General features: G+C 45.5%; 4 protein-coding genes and 1 non-coding gene across 8 annotated transcripts; 2 read left to right on the top strand and 3 right to left on the bottom strand.

Annotated features, from left to right (window-relative positions):
* Positions 1–701: 701 nt before the first annotated feature.
* On the bottom strand, positions 702–4,159 carry tada3l (transcriptional adaptor 3 (NGG1 homolog, yeast)-like). Its single transcript, XM_058079343.2, has 9 exons — positions 3,965–4,159; positions 3,418–3,665; positions 3,069–3,316; positions 2,897–3,002; positions 2,679–2,814; positions 2,105–2,208; positions 1,918–2,024; positions 1,225–1,416; positions 702–1,143 (listed from the first exon to the last, which is right to left on the bottom strand). The coding sequence occupies exons 2-9, from the start codon at positions 3,625–3,627 to the stop codon at positions 951–953; spliced, it is 1,296 nt and encodes a 431-aa protein (XP_057935326.2). The 5' UTR covers positions 3,628–3,665; positions 3,965–4,159; the 3' UTR covers positions 702–950.
* Positions 4,160–4,442: 283 nt separating this feature from the next.
* Positions 4,443–7,256, top strand: arpc4l (actin related protein 2/3 complex, subunit 4, like). The gene is made up of 6 exons (XM_058079557.2): positions 4,443–4,608; positions 5,074–5,192; positions 5,512–5,623; positions 6,037–6,132; positions 6,530–6,700; positions 6,849–7,256. The coding sequence occupies exons 1-6, from the start codon at positions 4,606–4,608 to the stop codon at positions 6,852–6,854; spliced, it is 507 nt and encodes a 168-aa protein (XP_057935540.1). The 5' UTR covers positions 4,443–4,605; the 3' UTR covers positions 6,855–7,256.
* A 1,712-nt stretch (positions 7,257–8,968) lies between these two features.
* LOC131133499 (MYND-type zinc finger-containing chromatin reader ZMYND8) lies at positions 8,969–15,717 on the bottom strand. Of its 3 annotated transcripts, XM_078794460.1 has the most exons (18): positions 15,580–15,717; positions 15,301–15,414; positions 14,859–14,924; positions 14,566–14,658; positions 14,402–14,489; positions 13,877–13,932; positions 13,709–13,786; positions 13,505–13,620; positions 12,927–13,420; positions 12,715–12,849; positions 12,459–12,614; positions 11,677–12,189; positions 11,113–11,595; positions 10,845–11,020; positions 10,690–10,770; positions 10,513–10,591; positions 9,643–9,882; positions 8,969–9,574 (listed from the first exon to the last, which is right to left on the bottom strand). In XM_078794460.1, the coding sequence occupies exons 2-18, from the start codon at positions 15,370–15,372 to the stop codon at positions 9,399–9,401; spliced, it is 3,102 nt and encodes a 1,033-aa protein (XP_078650586.1). In that variant the 5' UTR covers positions 15,373–15,414; positions 15,580–15,717; the 3' UTR covers positions 8,969–9,398. The 3 variants fall into 3 exon arrangements, with proteins under 3 accessions (XP_078650586.1, XP_078650587.1, XP_078650588.1); XM_078794461.1 differs by lacking the exons at positions 14,859–14,924; positions 15,580–15,717 and having other exon boundaries at positions 15,301–15,394; XM_078794462.1 differs by lacking the exons at positions 14,566–14,658; positions 14,859–14,924; positions 15,301–15,414; positions 15,580–15,717 and having other exon boundaries at positions 13,866–13,932; positions 14,402–14,479.
* LOC144901223 (MYND-type zinc finger-containing chromatin reader ZMYND8-like) lies at positions 15,390–21,802 on the bottom strand. 2 transcript variants are annotated; one of them, XM_078794464.1, is made up of 4 exons: positions 21,697–21,802; positions 16,630–16,697; positions 16,391–16,536; positions 15,390–15,801 (listed from the first exon to the last, which is right to left on the bottom strand). In XM_078794464.1, the coding sequence occupies exons 1-4, from the start codon at positions 21,708–21,710 to the stop codon at positions 15,556–15,558; spliced, it is 474 nt and encodes a 157-aa protein (XP_078650590.1). In that variant the 5' UTR covers positions 21,711–21,802; the 3' UTR covers positions 15,390–15,555. The 2 variants fall into 2 exon arrangements, with proteins under 2 accessions (XP_078650590.1, XP_078650589.1); XM_078794463.1 differs by lacking the exon at positions 21,697–21,802 and adding an exon at positions 16,866–17,711.
* Positions 21,803–22,526: 724 nt separating this feature from the next.
* trnat-ugu (transfer RNA threonine (anticodon UGU)) lies at positions 22,527–22,599 on the top strand. The gene has a single exon. It is a non-coding gene; the product is annotated as a tRNA-Thr (tRNA).
* Positions 22,600–24,049: the final 1,450 nt, after the last annotated feature.

Genomic DNA, 24,049 nt, shown 5'->3' with positions numbered 1-24,049 from the left:
ATTTTAATATGATTTATGTTTATGTTATATACATTGTTATATTATTGAATCACAAATATTTGAATATTTGTATTTCCCCAAGGTCATTTTTCACGAGCTAAAACGTTTTCCTTTTGTTTTAAAACGTTTATTTAATATATTATATAATGTGTAAAGTATATTACTATTACTGTAGAATATAATATCAAGTATCTTAAACATAAATCCGGAGGATCCTTTTGGGATCTGCTTTTTTGTGCGCCGAGTCATAAGAAACGATTCTTTAGCTTTAAAGGGGCGTGAGTGCCATCTAGTGGTGGATAAGGAGAAGCACCGCTACGTGTCTTTAGAAAACAATAAAGCCAACGTGAATATGCACATTTGAGGCAAGTTTTTGCAGGGTGCAAAACTTCTATCACTCTCACCAAGACAGGAAGTCCCGCACACGGCAGACATGCTTGTTCCGGGTGCTGCAGTGAGGGCGGAGCTGATCGGCAGAGGGGATTGGTGATTTAAAGCAAGTATCAGCCCGTGTCAATTCTATCCTTTTCCCACTGATATCGATCATAGCGCCCATAACATACAGTATATATAAAATATGAACGTATAAATGAATAATAAACATATTCCAGTCAAATGCTAACAGTAACTTCTCCAGTCCGGATTGAAGTACTGTAGTACTGTAGTACTGTAGTACAAAAGCAGTGTCAAGACTCAACATATACAACAACAGCCTTTAATTGGTATTTATACAAACACTGTTTTCAAGACATACCAACAGCAAAGAAAAAAGGCAACATAAAAAAGCAATGTAACAAAAAGTGTGATGAATAACAAATTGAACCATTGAGTACCAAGTACCTAAGCAATGCTGAACAGCCGCCTGCAAGGACCTCCATCTTTATAAGTTCTAGATGCAGCAGCGTGTGTGACTGGAGTGGAAACATTCTCCCTCCCATTTTGGGTCTTCTTCATCCATCCAGTAACTTGAGTATGCTTTCCCGCTCCTTCAGAGCTTTCCAAGCTTGGTCTTTCTCCTTCTTGGTCGGCGTACGCTTCTTTTGTCTGGCTGCCATGATTCGCCGAAATCCCTCCATGACCTCGTTGTCAGACACCCTGACTCTCTGCCTCAGCTCCTGCTTGTGCATCTCCTCTTTTGCCAACCTGAGGAGCAGAAAGTGAATGTCTAATGGACCCAAAACACGGATGACTGTGTGGGACTGTACATCTTCTGGGTCGCCTCACCTGAGCAGCTCCTGCTTGCGAGCTCTGTTGTGAGCAATCAGGGCTTTCAGCTCCGCCTGCCTCTTCTGGAGCTCCACCAGGACCTCGTCCTCACAGTCTCCTCCTGGACCGGGACGCTCCTCAGAGTCCAGGAGTCCCTGAGCGATCAGCTCCTCTTTGATCCGAGCTTCCAGAGAGCGTGTGTGAGGAGCACTGCAGAGGAACATACAAGATCCTTGAACACTGCATCCACCACACTTTCCTCTACCAGAGGAGTTTCTCCCGGCCGACCTCCATGGACGTATGGCAGGATAGCGTATCCGGCATCTTGGATTCTACCATAGGAAGCCAGTACGTCCATCTTGCCATGGAGGTGCCCACACGTACGGCCGGTGAGTGAAGCATGCAACCTCCATGAAGCTATGTGCTCAACTAACTTCTTGAAAATGTTCTTCTCTTAAAAATATGACTTTATTGACATTATTCAGATATCCAACTTTTCCCCCAACCTAATTTCCAAATACCATTTTGTTTGTCACAATATTACATCTTTTTTTTCATTTTTTCCCCATTTTTGCTGCTGTTTTTTTAAAGTTGTTTTCTATTATATTTTTAGACAATAAAAAACACCCACAGGCTGTAAATGGCTCCCGGGCCACACTTTAGACACCCGTACTCTAAAAGACACAATGTACCGGAGCGTTGAACAAATACCTAAAAGCTTTCCCTTGGCTTCGAGGAGAGGTCCCAGCGCCATCATTGGCATCCTTCCCTGAGATGTCTGGGATAGGAGAATCTTCCATGGGGGAGATGATGTTCTCCTGGAGGGGCCAGAAAAGGCTCGTATTGAAACCAGCTGAAATCTTCACACAAAGCCGTGGATCATGTCCACCGCATTTACCTCCACGAGAGCCTGGAGCAGACGTTGAGTGAGCGGACCGAAGGGACAGCCGTCTTCTGGAGACTCGTGTTGGGACTCGGACTTTTTCAGCAGAGAGTCCACATCTGCATGAGGATGAAAGACAGAGCCCACCATTCATTCTGATGTTTAGACTTATTGTAGGTGACAAAGCAAAAGTACGGTGGACCTCCGTTTGCGTGCTTTGGTTAACATGGAAAATTCCCACCACCCGGGATTGTGTGCATCGCCTGCTTTGTGTCCAATATGGCACACATCTTGTCGCGTTATTAATATACTGTATTTTTATTTATTTACTTTTTTTAAACCAAAAAACATCCTGCCCTGTTCTCTACGATGTTATCACTGGTTGACGCGCTAAAAGTTTAACAGTAGTAAAACAATGTACAATGTATGTAAATATTCAGGGGGTTGAACATTGCCAAAATCATGTTGCTAAACCTTCCATCATGCTATTGCTATTCGGGCTGATCCTAACAAATCGACTCCCATGATGAAAACAGAGCGCCATCAAACGGTGTCTTTTTAAGGACACAAGCAAGCAGGATGCCTTCACCTTTTGCATCAAGTTCAGACAGCGGACCGCCCAAAATACTCTTCTTCTTGTCATTGGCCCGAGCTCCTTCTCTTTGCTCCTCCAGCAGATCCTCCTGAGCCCACCGCTGTGAGTAGTGTTTCCCTAAAGCTGGAATCTACAATTCACATCAACGCTAAATATTAGCAAACGGTCAAACACAATCTGGTATTCTGGAGGAGAGGCTTATTATGTCATACTTTAAAGTACTCCGCTTCATCATCTGGGGGTTTTAGAAGTTCCTCCAGCAACCGGATCTCTTCGTTTGTTATGTCAGCACAGTACGGCTCAACAGATGCCCAGAACCTGAAAAGACCAACAATCATTGCATTCATTTTAGTATGTAGACCCCCAGTATGGACCAGGGCTCACCTGTTGGGAGCATCATTTTTAGGAGTGCGGGGAATGTCTTGAGTGTCATCTGTAAATTCATATTCTTGGACTTTTGGTTGCAGGTTTTTGGATTTTGGTCTGCCCGGGCCCGGGCCTGGCGCATGACTACTCTTGACATCTAATTTCTGCTTCTTTGGTTTGTGGCGAGATGACGCAGCAGGGTCCGGGTCTTTCCCCAGCTTCAGGAACCGTTTGTCTCCCTTTTTGTCCTGCCAGTCTGTGAGGATCTGCAATACAGGAACATTTTACCGAGTACGTGTTTTGACAACCGCACAGCCGGTAGAATGCAGGGGTGGTTCCCTTGGGGTGGTTCCCTTGTGCTGCTCACCTGTCTCTGCTCCTCCAGAGCTCGGAGGCGACGGTTGGCCGAGGACAAGAGCGTCTCCAACTCCAGCTGCAAAGTGTCCAGCTCCTCGATTCCAATGCCGTCGTCCTCCGAGCGGCCCAGCACAGCAGTGTACCGGGGACACGCCTTGACGTGCTCCACTGGCTTGAAGTCATAGTACTTCAGAGGGGGGCAGTCCTTCAGCTCGCTCATGATGACGGGTAACTGACGCCTGACTATATTGGCATAAACTGCACAGAAACAACATGGACACAGAAACAATGAGGAACGATGAAGAGTGTGAACCTGTTGCGTCAATCATCATATCCAATTTTAAAAAGTGTGTAAAAAAATGGCGGTTTGGTTCATACATTGCCAGCCCGCAGGGCCTAAACGGGGGAAGAGTGTTGGAAAATACCAACATCTACGACCGTACTTGCAAGGATACGCTTACCTATATTTTATGTAAATACGTTATATAGATCGTTGAGCGACATTAATGAACACGTTAGATATATATTTGTGAATTTTTACAAGCAACGATATTTACCGTCAGCGAGTGGCCTCCATGATGGAAAATACCATTGTTGGAAGAGGGATGTAAAACGTTAACTATACCTAAGATTGTGACAGATACATGATATTTCAACAGCCATCTAAGAGCACAATGACGTTTTTGGGTAAATAAAAATGTTTGCTAAATCAAGATTTCTCCAGTATTCAGAACGGATAATAACTTTACGATACTCGCTCTGATCCGGGAATGGTAGTGTCGGGTTAAACCATACTGTGGTATGGCATAGGTGAAAAGGATAAACCAATTCCGTCTCGCACCCTTTAATCTAGTTATTTGGCTATAGTAGTAAAATTATTCAATTTTGTTTAAGAAAATTCTTTATACGGTGGCAGCTTTTAAATCAACATAAACACAATCACTAAACAAACACCCCTTGCTCAGGCCAAGGAATTGAGTCATCCTTTAGGGTATGTTCGTTTCATTCAAAGTGTACACTCCACCTGGGCTGAGTGATGAGATTTAACAGTAGCACTGTATATTGCGTATCGAAATCTACTTCCGCATACAAAAAGATTGTAAACACAAGCGCGCCGTTTCGTTTCTGGAGTGTGTAGGATTTACGGAAGTGGAGTCACAGGCGTGGCTTAGGAACTTCCGTCTTTTACAGCGAAAAAATGGTAAGCGTTCTCTTCAAGTGTGTCTTTACTTACTTTATACTTGTGCATTGTTTGTTTAAGACTAGATAAATGTTTGCCTGCTACCGTGGTGTTCCTGTAAACTGGGTCTTTCTGATGGCTTTAATGGAAGGACTCTATCCTCGTATAGATTAAAGCCACTCATCGTTATGCTGTCTTCCTGAATCGCCGTTCATTATATTTCTATTATCATTTGTGACGTCAGCTCTATATTCATTCACAGGGGATGCAAAGTAATGTTGAGAGATTCAAGAAAGCATCGCATCCACAACCATAACCATAAAGCAATGCATTAGCATGCATCATATTGAGGAATATTATAATTTGCTCGGTAATTGGTTTGTCTCCAATTATGGCCATTATGTCCTTCATCGTAGCTTATCTTTAAACCGGACTGCCTTGGCCTTCATCCCATCCAAGTTTTATTTTGTGTAATCCATTTTTTAGACAGCGACTCTGCGTCCCTACTTAAATGCTGTGAAGGCCACCCTGCAGGCGGCCCTATGCCTTGAGAACTTCTCCTCTCAGGTGGTGGAGCGTCACAACAAGCCCGAGGTGGAGGTCAGGTATGTGGAGGATCTGCTGGCATCACACAAGTTAGAACGTGTGCAAGCTTGAGGTTGGAAATCTACGAGGGAGGAGAAATGGTGCAAGCACAGGCAAGGTGTGAAGCTGCACACTCTTGGCAGGCATCAGGAGAACAAGATGACATTTTTCATATGGGACCACAGGGTGGGTGGGGGTCTGTTTAAAGCCCCCGGACTGATTTGGGATGGGTATAAAAGTGCAGCATGTCCAAATGCTTGCCCCTATGATCCACCGTATTCCATTGTCGGTGCTTTCTTGTCGTTAGCCCAATGCTAACACGATGTCTGATGATTGCAGGAGCAGTAAGGAGCTGCTGCTTCAGCCTGTCGTGATCAGCCGCAATGACAAGGAGAAGGTTCTCATCGAGGGATCCATCAACTCCGTCAGAGTCAGCATTGCTGTCAAACAGGTGATGGGCTGACCCGCAAAGGCCCCTGAGGTCATACAATTGGGAAGTCAACACATTTTCACAAAAGTATGCAGCCAAATTAGCATCAGATTATAGCATTGATTATATGGGAGACCATGGTGTCCATGGTTGATTATTTGGTAGACCATGGTGTCCATGGTTGATTAAATGGGAGACCGAGGTGTCCACGGTCAATTATTTGGTAGACCATGATGTCCATGGTTGATTATTTGGTAGACCATGGTGTCCATGGTTGATTAAATGGGAGACCAAGGTGTCCATGGTTGATTATTTGGGAGACCATGGTGTCCATGGTTGATTATATGCGTCCTGTGATTGACCGCCGACCAGTCCAGGTTGTTTTTTTTTTTTTTTTCCAGAAAAACCTGCTTACTATTTTTTTCCCACCACAGGCTGATGAGATTGAGAAGATCCTTTGCCACAAGTTCATGCGCTTCATGATGATGAGGGCAGAGAACTTCTTTATCCTGAGGAGGAAACCAGTAGAGGTAAGGAAGCGTGCTGTGAGTGTTTGTAGAGAAGGTAAAGTGACAGGATGTGAGGAAAATGGCGGCCCACGACGAATAAATGAAGTAATGAAAGTGGTGACAAGCGGCAAATTTAGTCAACATTTTTTGGAAAGCATATGTCGCTTTTCTCCATGTGCGTTGTTACCCAAAAGAACGGCCACAACTCAGTACAAAGGGTGGAGAAATGAGCGGATTGCATTAATTAGCTGCCTGTTTTAGCTGTTTTTATATCTTTAGAACACAGACAAGAGAAAGACTTGTGTTCATGTTCATGCACTTTGACTATATGACTAAATCCACTCCCCCCCCATTTGACAACCCACTCCCACGCATGCGTATGGTTGATTCGTGGTTGATGTACGTCCGTGTGATGCAGGGCTATGACATCAGCTTCTTGATCACCAACTTCCACACGGAGCAGATGTACAAACACAAGCTGGTGGACTTTGTCATCCATTTCATGGAGGAGATCGACAAGGAGATCAGCGAGATGAAGTTGTCCGTTAATGCCAGAGCCCGTATCGTCGCAGAGGAATTCCTTAAGAACGTAAGAAACTCGTAGTCTGCACGTCTGTGAGCGTTCATTTGGTGCTTTGGTCTACAATATAAGCACTCCTTCTTAAATCATGTGTACATAAAGACAAAAAGAGTTACGTGGACCCTTTGGGGTTGTCTTTTTTTCTCTCCCCCCACAGTTCTGATGACTGCCTCCATCGCTCTCCCACACAAAGTCTGTCACAGCCAATCAGGAGAGAGGGACTGGGTGCCTACCGCCAGTAGCGAGGGATTGACAACCAACGTGACTTACCCAGCAGTGGCGCTCGTTGGCTTTGTCTCCACGTGTCATCTCTGTAGTCATGCATATCAGTGACTGTATATAAAGAAATACTGTCTGCCACTGAGAACAGATGCCCACACAAGCCAAGGCGGGTCCTTCTAGTATGAAACACGCTGATATCCACGAATACAGAGACCACCAAATAGTCTGTCAGTCCGTCAGCCATTCGTCATTGTCTGTCTTGTCCTCAAATTCACATGCGGAAACTTGTGGAAACTAGTCCCCAAAATGAATGTGTAAAATAAATAAAATTCCAGTGTTTCTACGTTCTGGCTTGGAATGATCTTTCAGTTCCCAGTGGGTGTGGATGTGGATGGCGCTCAACTGACTTTGTTGAAGCAGCAATCTGGAGGATTCTGCCATGCAAAATAGGACTCCCACGTTCAAACGAGATAACAATAAAATGAATCAATATGCAAACTAATTATGCATAACTGTATCCCACTGCTGTACATTCAGGTTTATACTTCTCTGATGTGTGTAGGCTGCCATTTAACTATTTAATCCACTTTTATTTACATCTTTTTGTGATAATGTCTGTGTACATTAAATGTATTTTTCTTAGCAATCCGAGTTGAATTGAATTAGCCATACAAGACATCTGTATGTATTGTTTGTATTGAACTGTAGTAGGGGAGCTCTGGCCACCAGGGGGCGCGGCTTCGCTCCAGTTTGGGTAATAGTCTTCCTAAAACAGTTGTTTTCCATGTCAAATTGTACATTTAAGCTCCTCTCTATATGTATTGTAGCCTTTTCCACAATGTGTTTATAATATAATATACTAAACAGTTAGTGCTATTGTGATGGTAAATATATAGTTTCGGTTATTAGCTAGTTAACGAGTTCGTTTATTGACATCTACGTCGACGGCGCCGCAATATTGGATGTGGCCTTAACTTCCACAGGTAAGACTTAAAAATGACTTTCAACTGTATTCGGCCACCCTAACATATTTTTTTTACTGGTTTTGTGACTAAGAGGACGTTCCCGCGGTGAAACCAGCTTGGAAACAATGAAGAAAGGCACTTTATGAAATCCAGAACTTTCCTCACATTAGTTCCATATCCAACATGGCGGCCCAAACAGGTGAGGCTGTGCTTAGGTACAAATGTCTATTTAGAGATCTATACTGATGGTAGCTTTGATGCTGGTAGGAAAGTCCAGTTGGTTGTTGTCACATATTCCATATAGATATATATATTTACATACTAGTACATATACACATACATGAATGATGTATTTGTAAGTTCTGTTGCATTCACACCCGATGTGGTGCAGCAGCTTTCAAATCGCAATTCACACCAGCCAACACGCATGTCGTCATAAGTCGACATAAGTCTATCTTTGACGCGTTTACACATAAACCAACAGGAGGAGTAGAAGTAGGAGAATTGGTCTTTTTAACCAAATAAAAGCCTGAAAGACCTTGTGTTATGTAACCAGCGTTCATTGCAGCTAAGACGATGGGTGACGACTAATTCTTTGAAGTGGAGAAATGTAACCGTTGATATGACCCAAAACACCAGTTTCACAAAGACAACATAAGAAAAAAACCCACAGCGGAGTGGGCGTGGTCGGAGGTGGGCTGTAGGTGGATCACATTAAAACAGACCGTTTTCACGGGAAGCCTGAAATCCAAAGAAGTACAGCTGAATAGTTGCAGATTCTGGAAGAACTTGAAAGCTTCCTGTGCTGGTTATTGAATGTAGCTGCTCTATAGGAGTCCACAATTCCATACAAAGAGCCGAAAAATGAGCATAATTGATCCCTTTTAAATCGACATGAATAAAACGCTGCTCGGACGTGACGTCTACGATACACGTGTAGCATGAAGTCGAGCTTAGTTAGACATTATCAGTTGAGGCTAAAAATAGCATGTCTGCCTGCACGCTTCTTATCACATGTTATGTACTGTATATACTGTCTTATTGTCATGTCCAACACACACAAGTACACCAACAGCTTATTCCAAATTCCTTCATTCTTCTCTTGGGAATACCGTATACAGCAGGCAAATAACAAATAAGTTAATATCATAAAAAAGTAACTAACTGTAATAGTGGACTGGTTACATGGTTGTAGTTTTAGTTCTTTACACTTAGTACACGTACCTTTGAGACAGTCATGCACGCTCCCACAAATTCCTGACCAAGCTGAGTACATGGAATACTGCATGTAGTGCACTCTTTTTTTAACTGGCCCCCTTTTCTCGGGAACTTCCACGTGTAGTTTTCACACTGGGAAGTGAAAGGAGACGGAGCACAGGGAGATACCATTGAGCCATAAAAGGACAAAGAAATGGATAATCATAGTTTGGATACGCCCACGTTTAAAGGGAACATAGAGAAAACAGATGTGTAGTGGGGGTTGGGGGGCGGGAGGGGGGGGGCGAGTATATTGAACAGAGTTAAGACAAAGGGACAGCAACATTGTCACCGCTGTTTCCTGTCTCACAGTCTTTATCCGATGGCGCGGAGACGGGCGTGTCTCGCAAGTTGTTTGGTCCACAGTTTGCCTGTCCTCCACTTTTGCTGGGCAAGTCTCCCGTAGACTCGGCTTCGGGTTCTTGCTGTGGAGCCGTGGCTAAAAACACAACAAAGTGTCAAATGCGGTATGGAATGGGGAACACAGCGCCCCCTCTGGATGCCCACCTGACTGAGTGCAGGACTTCATGTGTTCGGGCCAGTGAGCCTGCTGGCAGGGGTAATCACAGTAGCTGGTGTTCCAGCAGCAGTAGAAGATGGCCTCCTTGCGGCAGTTAGCGCACCACTGTTTCTTCTTGGTTTCATCCACCGCTTGTTGCTTCTCCTGCTCCAGCTGTTTCTTCACCTCCGTCACCAGTCGCTCTCGTTCCTGCTCCAGACTTTGCCTCATCTCAGCCATTGTAAGCTCTGGAGAGATGTACACAAAGTACGCAAGGACACAATATAATATTATACACGCAGTATCAATCATTGACAAGTATTATCATTGATTCATTTTCTACCGCTTATCCTCACTAGAGTCACAGGGGGTATGCTGGAGCCTATCCCAGCAGACTACGGCCAAGAGGCGGGGTCCACCCTGCACTGGTGGCCAGCCAATCACAGGGCACATATAGACAAACAACCATTCACACTCACATTCATACCTATGGACAATTTGGAGTGGCCAATTAACCTAGCATGTTTTTGGAATGGGGGGGAACGAACGGTGGAGGGTGGAATCGAACTCGGGTCTCTTAGCTGTGTGGCCTGCGTGGAAGACTATATTGATGTGTTGTTTGCAACACACACGCAATTTCTGCTCCACAGATATTATTGACAGACTCGAGCAACATTGGAAATCCCTACCATTATTAGGATTATTATGATTATTAGATTATGTTTTGGTGACTGCAAGGTTTGGCCACATGTAACACATTGTAACACAACATAACATGTATAGGTCAGCAAAGCCTCATTGGGGGCCACTGAAGGGCCCAGACCACATGGGTCCACTATCACACACACACGATTGATTGATGATTGATAAATCCATACCGAGGTTGTGCTTCATCTCCGCCAACTCCTGCTGATGTAACCACTGTAACTTTTCAATTTCAATCCTAAGTCGTCTCATCTGAAAGCAACCATAGATGAGACTAAGCAACTTCATGGACACAAAGACCCTGTTAGGGTGCGGTATCATAATACCGTACGTAGACTGCAAACACCTACTTCGGTAATAGTACTTCCTGAAGAGCTCTTTGAAAGGTCACTGTAGATTTCAGTCACCGTACCTTTGATCGCATCCATGATCTGGAAGACACAACAAAGTCATGCCACGCGTGTAGCATATGATCAACCTAACGTTCCCGGTTCATAATGCCTACTTTGTTGGTGTACTTGGCGATATCTGCCGCAACATCTGCCGAGGCTGTGGAGATGTACTGCTCGCTCTCCACCGATGAGGATGAAGAAGATGTGCCTAAACCAGACGCTAAGGCAGGACTGCTGGACACCAGGGTGACCGCTGATGTACTCAGTGGTGTGTCCTTCAGGTGCACGGCTGTCATGGAATATTCACACGTCATTCATTGGAAACAAAGAGCTTGATGTTGTGGCGGCTGCTCAACGGAACCTGAAGTTGATGTGATGTACCTTTAATGGCCTGTCTGGTCTGGTAACGTGTGCTTTGGGAAGATGCTGAAGATGAGGACGCTAACGTGGAGCCGTTGTCGGACGCTTGCGTCTGGCCCTGTCTGGGCGATGACGCTTGAATTTGGGCGGCCGCCCCGGGCTGCTGGCTCTGTTGCTGACGCACGGGCCACTTCTGCGAGGGGGTCTGGAGCTTGGCGGTGGGATTCCACACCACAGCGCTCTGCACTACTGGCACGGTCTCACGGGGCAGCAGAGGGCGCTGTTTTTTCAAAGCGGGTGTGGTAGAGGCTGACGAGGACGAGGAAGAGGGTGGGGTCGCAGGGGCACTGGAGACCGTGGCCAGGCTAACATTTGCTGGAGAAGGTGTGGTCAAGGAGATCATGGTGACAGGAACTGCCATCGGGGACTGCGAGGAAACACTGGAGGGCGTGGAAGGGGTTGTGCTGTTTTGGGATGGAAGCGTGGAAGGGGTCAGGGATTTACCTTCAAGAGGAAGTACAGTACATTCGTTATTTGCCTATTTGACACATGAATCTGTCCGGATCGTGAATAAGGACCTCTCACCTTCACATTTGGCAGCAGATGACTCTTTAACAGTGCTATCCTTTTTACGTCTTCTCTTGTCCTTGTTGCCTTGCTCCTCCCCGAGGTCAATAACCAGCTCCCGCTCGGAATCAGAATCCTCCACGGGCACACGTTGCATCGCCTCTTCTGGCACCTGACCCTTCTCCCTGGACACGGGCGATGCTGGGGGAGATGTGCTTTTCTCTGGGCTCTCTTTCTCTTTGCTTACTTTCTCTTCAGGCGAAGTTCCTGACGGCGTTGCACTGACATCCGCTGCTGCAGACTTAGATATGAGAGGGGCATCGGGTTTGTCCGCATGGCTGCATGGAGATGTTTGATCTTTGGCCATGCTCTCCTTCTGGACTTTCTCAGGGGGCGCGGAGTCCTGAGCATCTTTGACCTTTGGTCCCTCATCACTAGCATACTCACTGTCGCTAAAATCAGATTTATCAGAGTCCTCAGAGTCACTGTGTTCCACACCTTTGTACACATCAGCAGAGATCTCCTCGATACCTGCAAGGCATGGGAAGATGATGGAACACCAGGCAGTACTAGGTGGGCTGACTGGATTGATGGCAACTTCAGCTGCTGGTTTCGCCTTTGGATCTGTTCTATCCAGTTCAGGGTACTGATGAAGAGGCTCAACTTCTAAGACAACCTGACCAGTCAAGTTGCCATCAATTCAATTCCCCGGTTTGAATGACATGCCACCCTACGAGATGTTGCGTAATACTGTGTTCACGTATGACACTCATGTGTTTTTCGGATGGATGTGTACTGACCAAGCTGTGCCTTACAGCTCTCAATGGTTTTGTCCAAGTTCAACTGGAAACGGCTCTTGATTTGTCTTTTTGGAGAGGTGAGAACAGGCGTGGTTCCCAGCTTCTGTTGAACGGTTTCACTCAGCTCTTTCAGGTCCATGTCTGCCTTACTGCGATCTGGAAGTACACGACAGGAGTAAATCCCTAGCGACAACGCTACACGCATACATATACAACAAAAGTGTTCATGTCAATCACTAAAGGCCAAGAACATCACCTAGATGAAGGTTTAGGATGCTGCCTGTCAGCTGTGCCTTCTCCTGCTTGGGGTTGCTAAGAGATTGCGGGTGGGAAGGTTTGGGACTGTCCGATAAATTGGCAGCCTGACCAGTTCGAGCATGAGTCGGTGATGCTGGGGGAGGCGGAGAGATTTACCAGTGAAGGAAAACATGGAAGTTGAAATTGTATACAATTGTATAAAACGATTACCTGTAGGTTCTATGAATTCTTCTCCCATGCTTGCCTGGCTGTTTGGGGCTTTCATCTGGGACCTGTCTGCTGTGTCCTCCCCATCTGATCCAGTATGGGTTGAGGAGTTGGTGCTCATGGGGGAGCGAGGCATGTCACTCGGCAGTCTGCGACCTGTAGCGATCCCTCCGATGCCACTTCCACATAACATGGTTCTGGTTAAGGAGATCTTTGGGGATGATGTCATGTCAAAGCTGAGCTTGATTTTTTCCTGCTTCTCTGACTTGACGCTAGTGGATAAGGGGTCGGCGGGATCTTGCAGCATTTGAAAGCTGTTGTCTGGCGTGTAGGGTGTCCTGAAGGGAGCGTAGTTAAATACGCCAAACTTCTTCCTCATGTTCTCCACGTAGACTTCCATCTCTTGCATGGCATTGTTGAAGATGCTTTTGGTCTTCTTCACAGAGAAAGGTATCTCTTTGGACATGAGGTAACAGTTATTTAAAGGGACCCAGGCCCTACAGGATCACATGAAATGTTAGCGACAAAAGGCTTGAGAGTTGACCACGCATTCAAACAAGGGAAGTCCAAAGAACCGAGACCTGTCATGCTGACCGAAGAAGCGAGCATCCACTTGGCCGTCTTTATCCCGCAGAGCTTTAGCTGGCCAAAAGGGAAACCCTTTCAATTTAGCCCAGACCAGAGGGTGCGGGTTGCCCTGCGGACGCAGTCAAACTTAGCAAACTTAGCGGAGCACTGTTGCTCCAATGGTGAATGCTGGAAGTGGTACAACGCCTGGTGCTTACACACGGCTCACAGAACCAGTTGTCCCTCTTTTGGCAAGCAGACAGATAACACTCGGGACAGACTTCAATCTCATTCATCTGCAGAATAAAGATTGAAAATGAGGTTTGCTGAACCGATCGCTAATAATTAATCTTCAATACAAGAAATGACACAGACCGCATATTCACCTCATGTTCACAGATCTTAACGATGACTTTAGCGGTGGCTGTCAGTTTGTGATTGCCTGAAAGGGGAAATAACAGTTAAACAATTGATAGTCGTGATGCGACGGAAGAGAATGTAATGCAGAGAATCAGTCGCTACTTAACCAGATTTTTTTGAGCTGATGTATTCTTCTCAACACATTATTTTGAGAAGCTTACTTAAGCGGCCCCACTAACTAGCCGGAACCACGTTCCCGATCACCGAAATCCGACCAGAACTCACGGGACAAAGTGGGGGATAAGTCACAGTTGATGCACTACACTGCAGACGGAGGTGTCATACAGCCTCATGTCCAAAAATCCCAACTATCCAGTCAGTAATTCTAACTCAATCATCAGATGATGTCAACTGGTCATTTTGTGGCTGGGCTGAAATGCAGTGGAAATGGTGGGTTTGGGATTAAGTTCATTTTCATGACTAAGAGGGACTTTGCAATTCATACAGTAGATACAGTAGATTAATACAAGAGGCTAGAATATGCAACACACCTCCGTTGTATATGATGCAGTTGTGCAAAATCCATTTTGCATCTGCCAGGAAAGCCTCGGTGCAGCCGTACATTTTCTTTTTGACATTCTGTGTTGCAGAGAAAAAAGTGAATGTATATCATGCACGTGTATTTAACATGTCGATATCTAATATGAGTGTTTACCTTCTCAAGAGTGCAAAGATCCATCGGGTGAAAAATGTATTCGGAATAATCTGGGTGCTGTTCAAGAGAAACAGGTTTCTGGAAGAGCTCGGTCTTTAAAACGGAGCAAAAGAAAAGATGAGGTTACGCTCAACTTGCATCGAATTCATTGCAAAGCCTTCCCCCTCTATCGCAGATGAGCACTCTACGGCCATGCCACTACCAAATAGTCTAAAAGCCGAATCCAACAAAAGGAGCACAACCATGGAAGGAAGAAATCAAGACAGGGACTTGTTAGTGGTGTAATTGATTACCCAATTAAAAGTCTTTCTCTGCGTGGAAGCTGCATGGGGAGAGCGAGATGGCAAGCGAGGATGATCCTGAAAGAGAGCGAGAGGGGCAGCTGTATCCTTACCATCAGCTAGCATGTTTACTTTCAAGGTTCCCGGCCGTGACGGCCTTGCGAAGGTTGTGTGTGTTACATGAGATTATTTGGCCATGCAAATGAATAGTCTATCATGCTGGACCGCTCAAGGGCGCGTTCAAGGGAAGACTGATGAGATACAGTAGGATGATCGTAAAGCAGTGCATTGGCTGTCATAAGCGCTCTACACTGACCTGCCGGGAAAAACATGCTCACAACATGAAAATGGTTCGGACTTATAAATGGAAAAATATGACTTGACTTTGTGTTGTGTTGAAGCTTCATGCCCCAAATCCCCAGAGAGAGAGAGAGAGCGATGCCGGAATACTTACACCGGGTTGTTTCATCTTCTGGAGAGCAAACTTAAGTAGATAAGACAGCTGCTCTATCGTCAGCATCATCATGGCTTTGCTCTGAGTCTCTATACATTCCGCAACTGTTATTTTCTACAAAACAACAACAACAAAAACAATGAGAGGAAAATTTGCTTTTGTGGTGTAACGTCCCAACTAAAGTCCCGTGTTTGACAATCACGGCAAGAAGGTTCGAGGGTAGTCTTCAAATTTCTTGTTTCCAACACCCTTCCACTATGAATATTCCTGGGTGAGTACCTCGCACTCCGGACAGAACCAGTCGCCTTCAGGCTCGGCTGGTAGTTTTAAGCACTTGGCGTGGTACACCCTGGGGCAGAGCTCACAGCAGAGCACCTGACCCTCGCGGTGGCACAGCCAGCAGTAGAAGTCATTCCTGCCATCCTGCGGTACAACATCAACAGGGTCTGTGGTGAGTGCTGGCTGCTTCACATAGTAAAAGGGACCATGTCTTAGTTCTGACTGGAACGCAGGCAAAAGAAACACAAGGTCGGGGGGGTCAAAATCAAGCCAAAGCTAAAGAAGCCAAGCAGAGATGCACAACAAGAGCAGACAGTTGCAATTGCTAACAACAGTTTTGCTAAACCGTGGCAGACTTTTAATAGGCCCTGTTCTCATCACTTCTCTTCTAATATTAGCTAATATTGTGGATAAAGCCCTCCAATGTTGCATACTAAAGCCAAGTCCAGTATCTTTGGCTTTTGATTGTGTTCCAAAGATAAGATTCCCAGCTGATTTGGAGATATAGGACTTAGCGTCCTGCTGGTGCATAATACATTGCAGACTGCTGACATTGCAGTGTCGTATCGCTTGTCCTTAGAAACACAATCGGCTGATCTCTGGTGTTTCTGGTGGTTCGGTCCTTGTGTCCGTTTACGGTCCACATAGACCTGGCCTAAGTCCTAGGTGTGGCCATGAAGGAGTAAGACCTACGCTTTATGTGATCATTCTCGTCTATTTACTGATCTGAGTACATTTGCTTTGTTGAGGGCGATGGAGCAACACTTTGGTTATACTGTACTCCCATGATGAGTACTGCCTTGTGTACTACCTGGTCTTTGCTGCTGGTAACGGCACCTGGTTTCTTTTTCTTTTTCACGGGTCCGGGGGAGGTGTCAGCAGACGAGTGACCATTGGATGAGTGGGAGGGACTTGGCATCTTTCGTTTCTGGGTCGCCCGCTCTGTTGACCCCGTGTCTAAAATTGATATGAATCAGCTCAGAATCGCTGATGGGCCCATTTAAGCTCATACTGGATGTTGAAGTTGAAGCCTTAGGAAACGCTTCTCACCTTTAGATCGTGTTGAGTTCTCCATTTCCTCAGTTACAGTGTCAATCGTCTTCACTTCCTCTGCCACGCTGAAGTAGACAATAAGGTTTGGTTAATACTACTCATGTACTGCAACTTGCAGCATAAAAGTGCTGACATAAGGTAAGATGCAAAACCGGACAGAAGACAACAGGACAGACGCCAACAAAGACACGCACAGTTGATCTGTGAGCTAGTTTATTATATTTTCCACTCACCCCCATATTCTCACCACCCACGCTTGCCCTTGGAAAGACTTTTTGCTGTTTTGTTGTGTGTATTCATTGAAAGAGAACACCGACACTGGCTCAGCAACCTTTGGTGAGCCATTGGACACTAAGGATTGGTTCATAGTAGGTGCTGACGTCTTGGGTCAAAAACATACAGTAGCAGCTACAAATTGTGCAAAGAAGCCTCCGTTAATGTTCATACAAAGACTGAGCGTAGACCTCAGCGCCACAGGGATGATGTAGCTGTGTGTGAGTGAGACCAGGGATGGCACCACTGAGATACCACCAGGAATGATCCCACTATGAAGACAAAAGGCTGCTGTGGAGGAACCTAATAATGCACATCAACATCAGTCCCTGCCACTCCTGACCATAGCAGACCATGTCCCCCCAAAAGGTAATCCTGGGAACGCCAAACACCTCGCCAAACCCCCAACTGGAGAGTACGGTCTTCAGAATGGCTCAATGCCAACTGACACACCTTCCTGCACTGCAACCCACCCAACCGTCCAAGCCTGATGAGATACCTGTGTTGTTTCCTTTTTACATTTTGTAATATGCACAGGCAGACGTGCTGCTTGCCAACAGGCAAGGCAAGCAAATGTTTGGGGCCATGGGCCAGGAGGGGGCCCCCCCGAGGCATGACCTACTTTGAATCACTCCAGACAAGAGCAATGGGAAGACAGTGTTCCGCCGACCAGGAACTCCAAAAAGGGTCCACGACTCATTCTGCAGGTGCGTCCAGCGAATTTACCTCAGAGCTTTGAAACGTTCCTGGTGAATCTCTAAAGGTCCTCACGGCACCGGTGTTTTGGGAGTCCAAATCTGGCATTTTTTGCAAATGCCTCCCAGAGTAGACCAATGCCAAAAGGACATAGATTGTCATACACACCAATAAACAAATGGCCATTCGCTGTTGACGAAGTCACCCTTGATGCCAGCAGTGGTGGAAGACAACGCAACATAATGTAAGAGGGTTCTTCCTACATTCTGCATAGTCAGCGTTTTTCCATCTGTGTAAATTCACACTCTTGCTATCATATATTATATGTTGTTTCTTCTTCTATACCTTCCCCCCAACTATCTGCAAGGAGCGCCTCCCGGATGACACATAATCATTTAAAAAGAAATACAATGAGAACGTATTGATAATTTCCCCCCTGGCTGACATCGTAAAGTAATTACGTAGTTTGACAGCCCCCATTGACCGACCAATACGCATGACAATGGGAAAGCTCATGGAGGTAAATGAAGATGGAAGGAAAATCATAGACGAGCGCCATTTCCAAAGCTACTGGTTGAAACAGCTACACCAGTAAGACTTAGTTGGATGTGTTCACCCCCACGTCTGATAGAAAACCAACTCCGTCACCCTCAGATGAATTGTTGTGTATGTACGGTAAAAACACAGGAAACTGGAAACTGCTGGAACACCAGTTTCACATTCCACGGTCATGCTGGTTTTAGATGACCATGAACTGAGTGGGTGCCAAAACCCAACACCTTCAAGCAGGCCTGAAACTTGCAGCTGCCCATAAGAACAAATGATGACAAAAGTTTGATGATGAAATGAGGAGGACGATGGAGCTATTTAGCCACAAAGACAAGAAGTGCTGTATGTTTGGAGGAGTCAAGGTACGGCTTGCAAACCAAAAAAAACCCACTACCAAGGAAGCAGACCAAACCAACTACCAAGTATGATGGCGGTAGCGTCATACCCTGAGGATGTTTTGCTGCCAATGGTACTGGTCCACTGCACAACAATGAAGTAGGAGGACGGCCATCAAATTCACTTCAAATCAACAGCTAGATGAAACTGAAACTTGGACACAACTAAGTATTCCAACAGGGCAGTGATCCCAGAAGAACACCAAAACTCTTTTGGAACGAATAAAGCAGGCTAAATTAAGATACTTGAACGGTCTTCCCAAAGCCCTGACCTAAGCCCTGACCCTCATAGAACATTCATGGGCTATGTTGAAACCAACCAATAATACACAAACGCCTTGAAGAGTGGTCCATTGTCCAGCCAGAATCATGCCAGAAGCTCGTTGATGGCGACCAAAATATTATCAGCAAAGTTGCATCCATCTACCTGAACCTTGTTTATGCCCAAGATGAATATATGTCAACCTCTGGCGGCAAATGGACATGTGACCTAAACACCTCAGCGCCAACCCTTGCGTCCTTGTAGCCAGATTGCATTCACGACTGCATGACGTGGAGGTGGTATTCTGTAACATGAAGAAGTCTGCAATGAAACGTCAACATCGGAACAGCTCTAGTGAGACGATGCTCCCAAATGAAAATCATTGTGAACCCAATCTCTGTCCACTGAATCCAGGTCTATAAATAACACAGAACACTATAATCCAATGTGACCGAGTGAAAAACAGAACAGACTCCTGGGTTGCCTTCAACCACCAAGTCAGGTTTGTTGATCGGGGCTCTTAACAGATAAGCATCATGCTTTGTTAAATAGCCCCAACATTTCATTGATGTGCAAAATATGGAGTCCAAATGCCCACCGCTTATTTGTCAGCATCAGACCACCGTTCACTTTTTAATAATGATGTTGACAAAGCCCCCAAACACCTCACCCGTCCTCCTCCTCTATCGCACAAGATAGACGAGGAGGAGATGAAATGTGAGTGGTCTCCCGTGAATGCCAACCATAGACGGAGAGAGACAGGAGTGCAGTGATGTGACATTACCGGCCTCCTCGTTCGTTCTGTTTGGATAGTCTCACGCAATTCATCCCAGCGACGGGCTTTGTAGGTCAGGAACACGGCAACAGACAACACGAGACATGTCAGACATCCCATCCTCTGGTAGAAATAGCATCACACATTACAGCCTAGGTGCATACTGATACAACCATTTTCTACATGCCGCATCCATCGCTACATCCATGCTGAAATGAAGGAAATGAACAGCATGCTTTGGTCTTTACTCACATAAAGACTCTTCTCCTATGCTTTCATGCTTTGCAGTGATAGAGGCCGTTGTGGAATGAGGGAAAAGATGGGTCCAGGTATCCCAGAAGGCCTCCTCTCCCTGCTGCTTCCTCCTGCATTTGTCAATCTTTAACCTCAGCTGCGGGTTTCTGATTGGTTTGAGCAGAACTCGGAGAAGTCTGATTGGATGGAAAGCTCCATGTAGCACACAGGCTTTTCTGCTCCTCGGTCTTCTTAGCCTCTTTACTGCTGCAATGCAGAGGACTGCTTTTCACCCTTCCTGAAAACCAAGTCCCTCTTCCCCCCCAGTCAAGGCACAGCGAGCCTGTGCGCCTTTTAGCAGGCACGTGAAATGCAGCTCCACGGGCTGGACAGCGAGCGGATCAGCTTCCCTCCTCTCTGTGCTCTCCGCGGCGTATATGTATGGCATCCATTTTGATGAGGCTTTCCCTCTCTCTCTCTTTCCGACAGCTCATACCGCAGACAAAACAAGTCCACGGCACCAGTTGAATGTTGAGAACAAGGACCACATGCCGCTTGTTACGTACCCCAGGGTGTTACTATGCAGTGGACACCAAGACCGGAGCTAAATGTCACAGGCCTCCCAAGGCAGCTCAGAAGACAAAAGCAGTGACCGCCCCTTTCTCTGTTGCGTCCTCACTTTACATCGTGTAGGATATATCCTTTCTCTGCAACAAATCCTTGCCTGCGCAATGAAAATATAAATATGCAGCCCACGAACACGCCCAGGAGACAATGCCGGATTCAGTTGCAAAATTTGATGGACTGGTGGGGACCAACAAGAAAAAGACTCTAAAGTTGCATTGATGGTTTTCAACAGCGGGAAAGGAAAGTCAGTCTACAGAACGTCATCCTCGACTCAAACATTCGGTCAAACATTTTTGGATTTAGACTCCCACGGCGGCAAGGTGTGAATAATATACTGTAAAGACAGAAACTGGCTGCAATAGCTTAAATCAACAACTCCATGGTGTGATTTTACCCGACTCATGCGTGCAGAAGGAAAACAAGCAACCGATATAGACGCTACATAGACACAAAGTCAGTCTAACCTGTTTGTCTTAGACAGGTTTTGGAGCCAAGGATGACATGAGATTTCGGTGCAGCGCTTCCCTGCTCCTTTCCTCCCTCTCACGTTCAAGTTAGACAAGGGAAGCTCTCTAAGATGGCTGACACTCGGAAGCAGAGAAGACCGGGAGGCAGTGCTGACCGTTTAAGATTCAGCAATTCCTCCATCCTTGTGATACTACATAAAATACTATGCATCATTTCACAACACATACCCCAACACTGCTGAGTAGTCTACAGTCCTAGGCCGGTTTGAGACGGGTTTTTATTCCTAAGGGGGCATTATGTGTTACAGTGACGCACGTTTTATGTGAATGAAGAAAAATGTGGACTTTGGTCAAATAAATCTATTGGTCACGGTCAGCTGCCAATAGCGCCCAGCCGTCCTGCGCTCATGCCAGTCAGAGGCCTAAATTAAACTTGCTGTGCTGTCAGTTTACCATCTGTTAATAACTGCGGGTGTCCCCTTTGCAATGGTGCTTGTCTCTCCGTCGGCTGTATGCTTCCCTCAGCAGGCCGGACACCTTGAGAGACCAGGCCGCTGGGATTCACCGACATTCCTCGTTTCTGTTGACACTTTCAGTCAACAGAGAGACCTCAGGGTTGGCTGGTGGCCTCAAACTGGGCATGTTCAGAGAGCAAATCCTGTTTAGCATTGGTAGTCTATGACAAAACATTTCCTCCCCTCCCCCGGGATTTGAAGGCATGGCTCATACGTGGCTGATGCCTCCCCAACAGAGCAATACAAGTGAAAGAATGAAAATAGGGCTTACCTCTGTGGATGCATGTCTAACAATTCTGTGTGATATGTCAGTGCTTATGACAACATGGAGGACAGCCCTGTCAGCCCTCACCCTGCTCAGAGCACGGCCACGCTCTCCAAGCTGTCGGACGTGCTGCTCTCTTGTAAGGCTCGTCCTGACTGGACGGACAGGCGGGCGGAATGTAAGGCAGCTGCTGATTGGCTGCTGCGTTTCCGGGCTGCTCGTCTTTTGTGTCGCTCCGACAGGCGGAACCACGAAAGACGGAGCTTGAAATGCAGATCTCAGCATTCAGGTGTTGTGGTTTTATAGCTTTAATGGAGAAAGGCAGGGCTAAGACCGCGTTTCCATTAAAAGGAAGTCCATCCATGTACCCGCCTTTCATTTAAACAACACAGGAACCTTCACATGTCTTTTCATTTAAAAAGTAAGGCTTTGGTGCAATTGGACTTGAGGTAGTCTCTGGATTTTAGGCTAGGGATTATCATTAATATATTTAAGCCGTTCAGAAATATAAAGTACTTGGCTAGGAAACGGACATAAGTAAGAGTCAAAAACACAACTGGACTGACAATTTTTAATAGACTGGAATGACCTTTGACCACAGGTCAAGCATCTTGGGTCAGACTTGTTGTACTTAGTGTACTACTGTACGACTGTTCTACTGTAGCACAGTTACTTAGCCATATAACCCTGTAAATGGATAGCGTCGTTCACATACAAGCTAGGGCTTGATTCGCCTGATTGGCCGGATCACGACTGGTAGTGGATTAGCCTTCAGCCACTGCGACCGTACCTTAGTCATCATTGAAAGTGGGGAGGGATCCCTGGGACAGCCAACTGGCCCTATAGCTCAGTGGTTAGAGCACTGGTCTTGTAAACCAGGGGTCGCGAGTTCAATTCTCGCTGGGGCCTTCTCATTTTAAGGTTGGTCAACAGGGTTTAAGTTTCTGGATTAGCGGAAACGATATGTAGCTTTTTACCAATAATACCTTTTTGTACTGCCTAAAAAGTAACAGTTTCCATACCAGTTGAATTATGGCTGACAGTACACTGAAAAGGAAAATATATGTATACATATACATAAACATGTAGCCCTTCTTTTTCTGCCACGATACCAGCACTTACCTGCCATGTGCTTCTTTTTCTCGGAAGTCGTTCCGAGAAAAAGAAGCCCATCAATGACCTCTTGTGGTAAACATACACTGCAGCATCCCAGACAGTCCAATGATTTACCCTCAATGGTATCGTATGATCCATCCACAGGTAGTATCAGTATCGATACTAACATGGTTAGTTGATATATGACTATTGACTTTCACAAATATCAGTGTTTTGTTGTTGTTCATATCATGATATCATTATGTTGTTGTGTTGTTTACAAACACAGGGATCAGGTTATTGGAAACCGGACGTCCGTGGGGGCAAAAAGCCAAAGAGTTGAATAACAGCCATAGTATTTTTTGCTTTTAAAGGAGTGATTTTATTTTATGCATTAAAGGGAATAATTGTATTCATTTCTTGATATTGTTACATTGTCTCAATTGTATTATCCGACGGCATAGTGGGACCAAAAAAGTCAGACATTACGAGAATAACGTTGTTTATTTACGAGAAGAAAGTCTTAAATTTCCGAGAATTACTTGAATGACTTCCATAATACGACGGCATATTAGGGCCATATTGACAAAAATCTAACACTTAATAAAGGTGTACATTTACGAGAATAAAGTCTTAAATTTCCAAGAAAAAAGTCGTACATTTCCAAGAATGACTCAAGCGACTTTCGTAATGTGACTGAGTATTTGGGCCACATTGAAAAAAACCTGATATTTCCGTCAATGTCGTACATTTACAAGAAATAAAGTTGTTAATTTATAAGGAAAAAAGTTGTAAATTAAAATAATGAGAGATGATTATAAATGACCTTATGTTACAGGCATCGCCTGAGACAGCTACGAAAAGGGGGGACTTGGGACCCTATGTGACCTTTGCTCTTGGGCAAGTGGAGGGGGCGGAGTAAGGAAGGTGCACGTGAGAAGGGCTAGCCATGCTAATGTAAATGCTAAATGTCAACTGCTGTTTTGCTGCCATATTATAAATAAAAGCTTGCCTCAAACAAGAAGCTATGCTCTATTTTCCCTCTGAAACAATAACATGTAATATTACGACTTTATTCTCGAAATCTCTGATGTGTTTTTCAATGTGGCCCTAATACCCCGTCGTATATTTGTATATTATATTATTATTTATTAGAGCATCGCCCACCCGGCTGGCAGGTTTCAATGATGATCTGTCATGTAATGCCTCCGGCAGGCCTCAAGATGGCGCTGTAGTGAGCCATTCCATTGGTTTTCACATGACA

Source organism: Doryrhamphus excisus, linkage group LG11 (assembly GCF_037039965.1).
Source record: "Doryrhamphus excisus strain RoL-2023G ecotype Guam linkage group LG11, RoL_Dexc_Guam_v1.1, whole genome shotgun sequence".
NCBI lineage: Eukaryota > Metazoa > Chordata > Actinopteri > Syngnathiformes > Syngnathidae > Doryrhamphus > Doryrhamphus excisus.
The sequence above is the reverse complement of the archived record's forward strand: the minus strand, read 5'-3'. Positions and strand labels throughout refer to the sequence as shown.

What these genes read in the sequence shown, in the direction of transcription:
- tada3l (XM_058079343.2), bottom strand. Translation starts at nt 3,627, where the DNA reads ATGAGCGAGCTGAAGGACTGCCCCCCTCTGAAGTACTATGACTTCAAG. An exon ending in ATGAAGCGGAGTACTTTAAA is followed by an intron (nt 2,815 to 2,896) that starts GTATGACATAAT and finishes TGTGAATTGTAG; the next exon opens with ATTCCAGCTTTAGGGAAACA. An exon ending in AGCCAAGGGAAAGCTTTTAG is followed by an intron (nt 1,417 to 1,917) that starts GTATTTGTTCAA and finishes GTTCCTCTGCAG; the next exon opens with TGCTCCTCACACACGCTCTC.
- LOC144901223 (XM_078794463.1), bottom strand. Translation starts at nt 16,999, where the DNA reads ATGAACCAATCCTTAGTGTCCAATGGCTCACCAAAGGTTGCTGAGCCA. An exon ending in TGGGTGGTGAGAATATGGGG is followed by an intron (nt 16,698 to 16,865) that starts GTGAGTGGAAAA and finishes TGTCTACTTCAG; the next exon opens with CGTGGCAGAGGAAGTGAAGA. An exon ending in GAACTCAACACGATCTAAAG is followed by an intron (nt 16,537 to 16,629) that starts GTGAGAAGCGTT and finishes TATCAATTTTAG; the next exon opens with ACACGGGGTCAACAGAGCGG.
- arpc4l (XM_058079557.2), top strand. An exon ending in AAGCCCGAGGTGGAGGTCAG is followed by an intron (nt 5,193 to 5,511) that starts GTATGTGGAGGA and finishes TGATGATTGCAG; the next exon opens with GAGCAGTAAGGAGCTGCTGC. An exon ending in TCAGCATTGCTGTCAAACAG is followed by an intron (nt 5,624 to 6,036) that starts GTGATGGGCTGA and finishes TTCCCACCACAG; the next exon opens with GCTGATGAGATTGAGAAGAT.
- LOC131133499 (XM_078794460.1), bottom strand. Translation starts at nt 15,372, where the DNA reads ATGATGATGCTGACGATAGAGCAGCTGTCTTATCTACTTAAGTTTGCT. An exon ending in AGAATTCATAGAACCTACAG is followed by an intron (nt 12,850 to 12,926) that starts GTAATCGTTTTA and finishes CGCCTCCCCCAG; the next exon opens with CATCACCGACTCATGCTCGA. An exon ending in TCGCCAAGTACACCAACAAA is followed by an intron (nt 10,771 to 10,844) that starts GTAGGCATTATG and finishes TGTGTCTTCCAG; the next exon opens with ATCATGGATGCGATCAAAGG.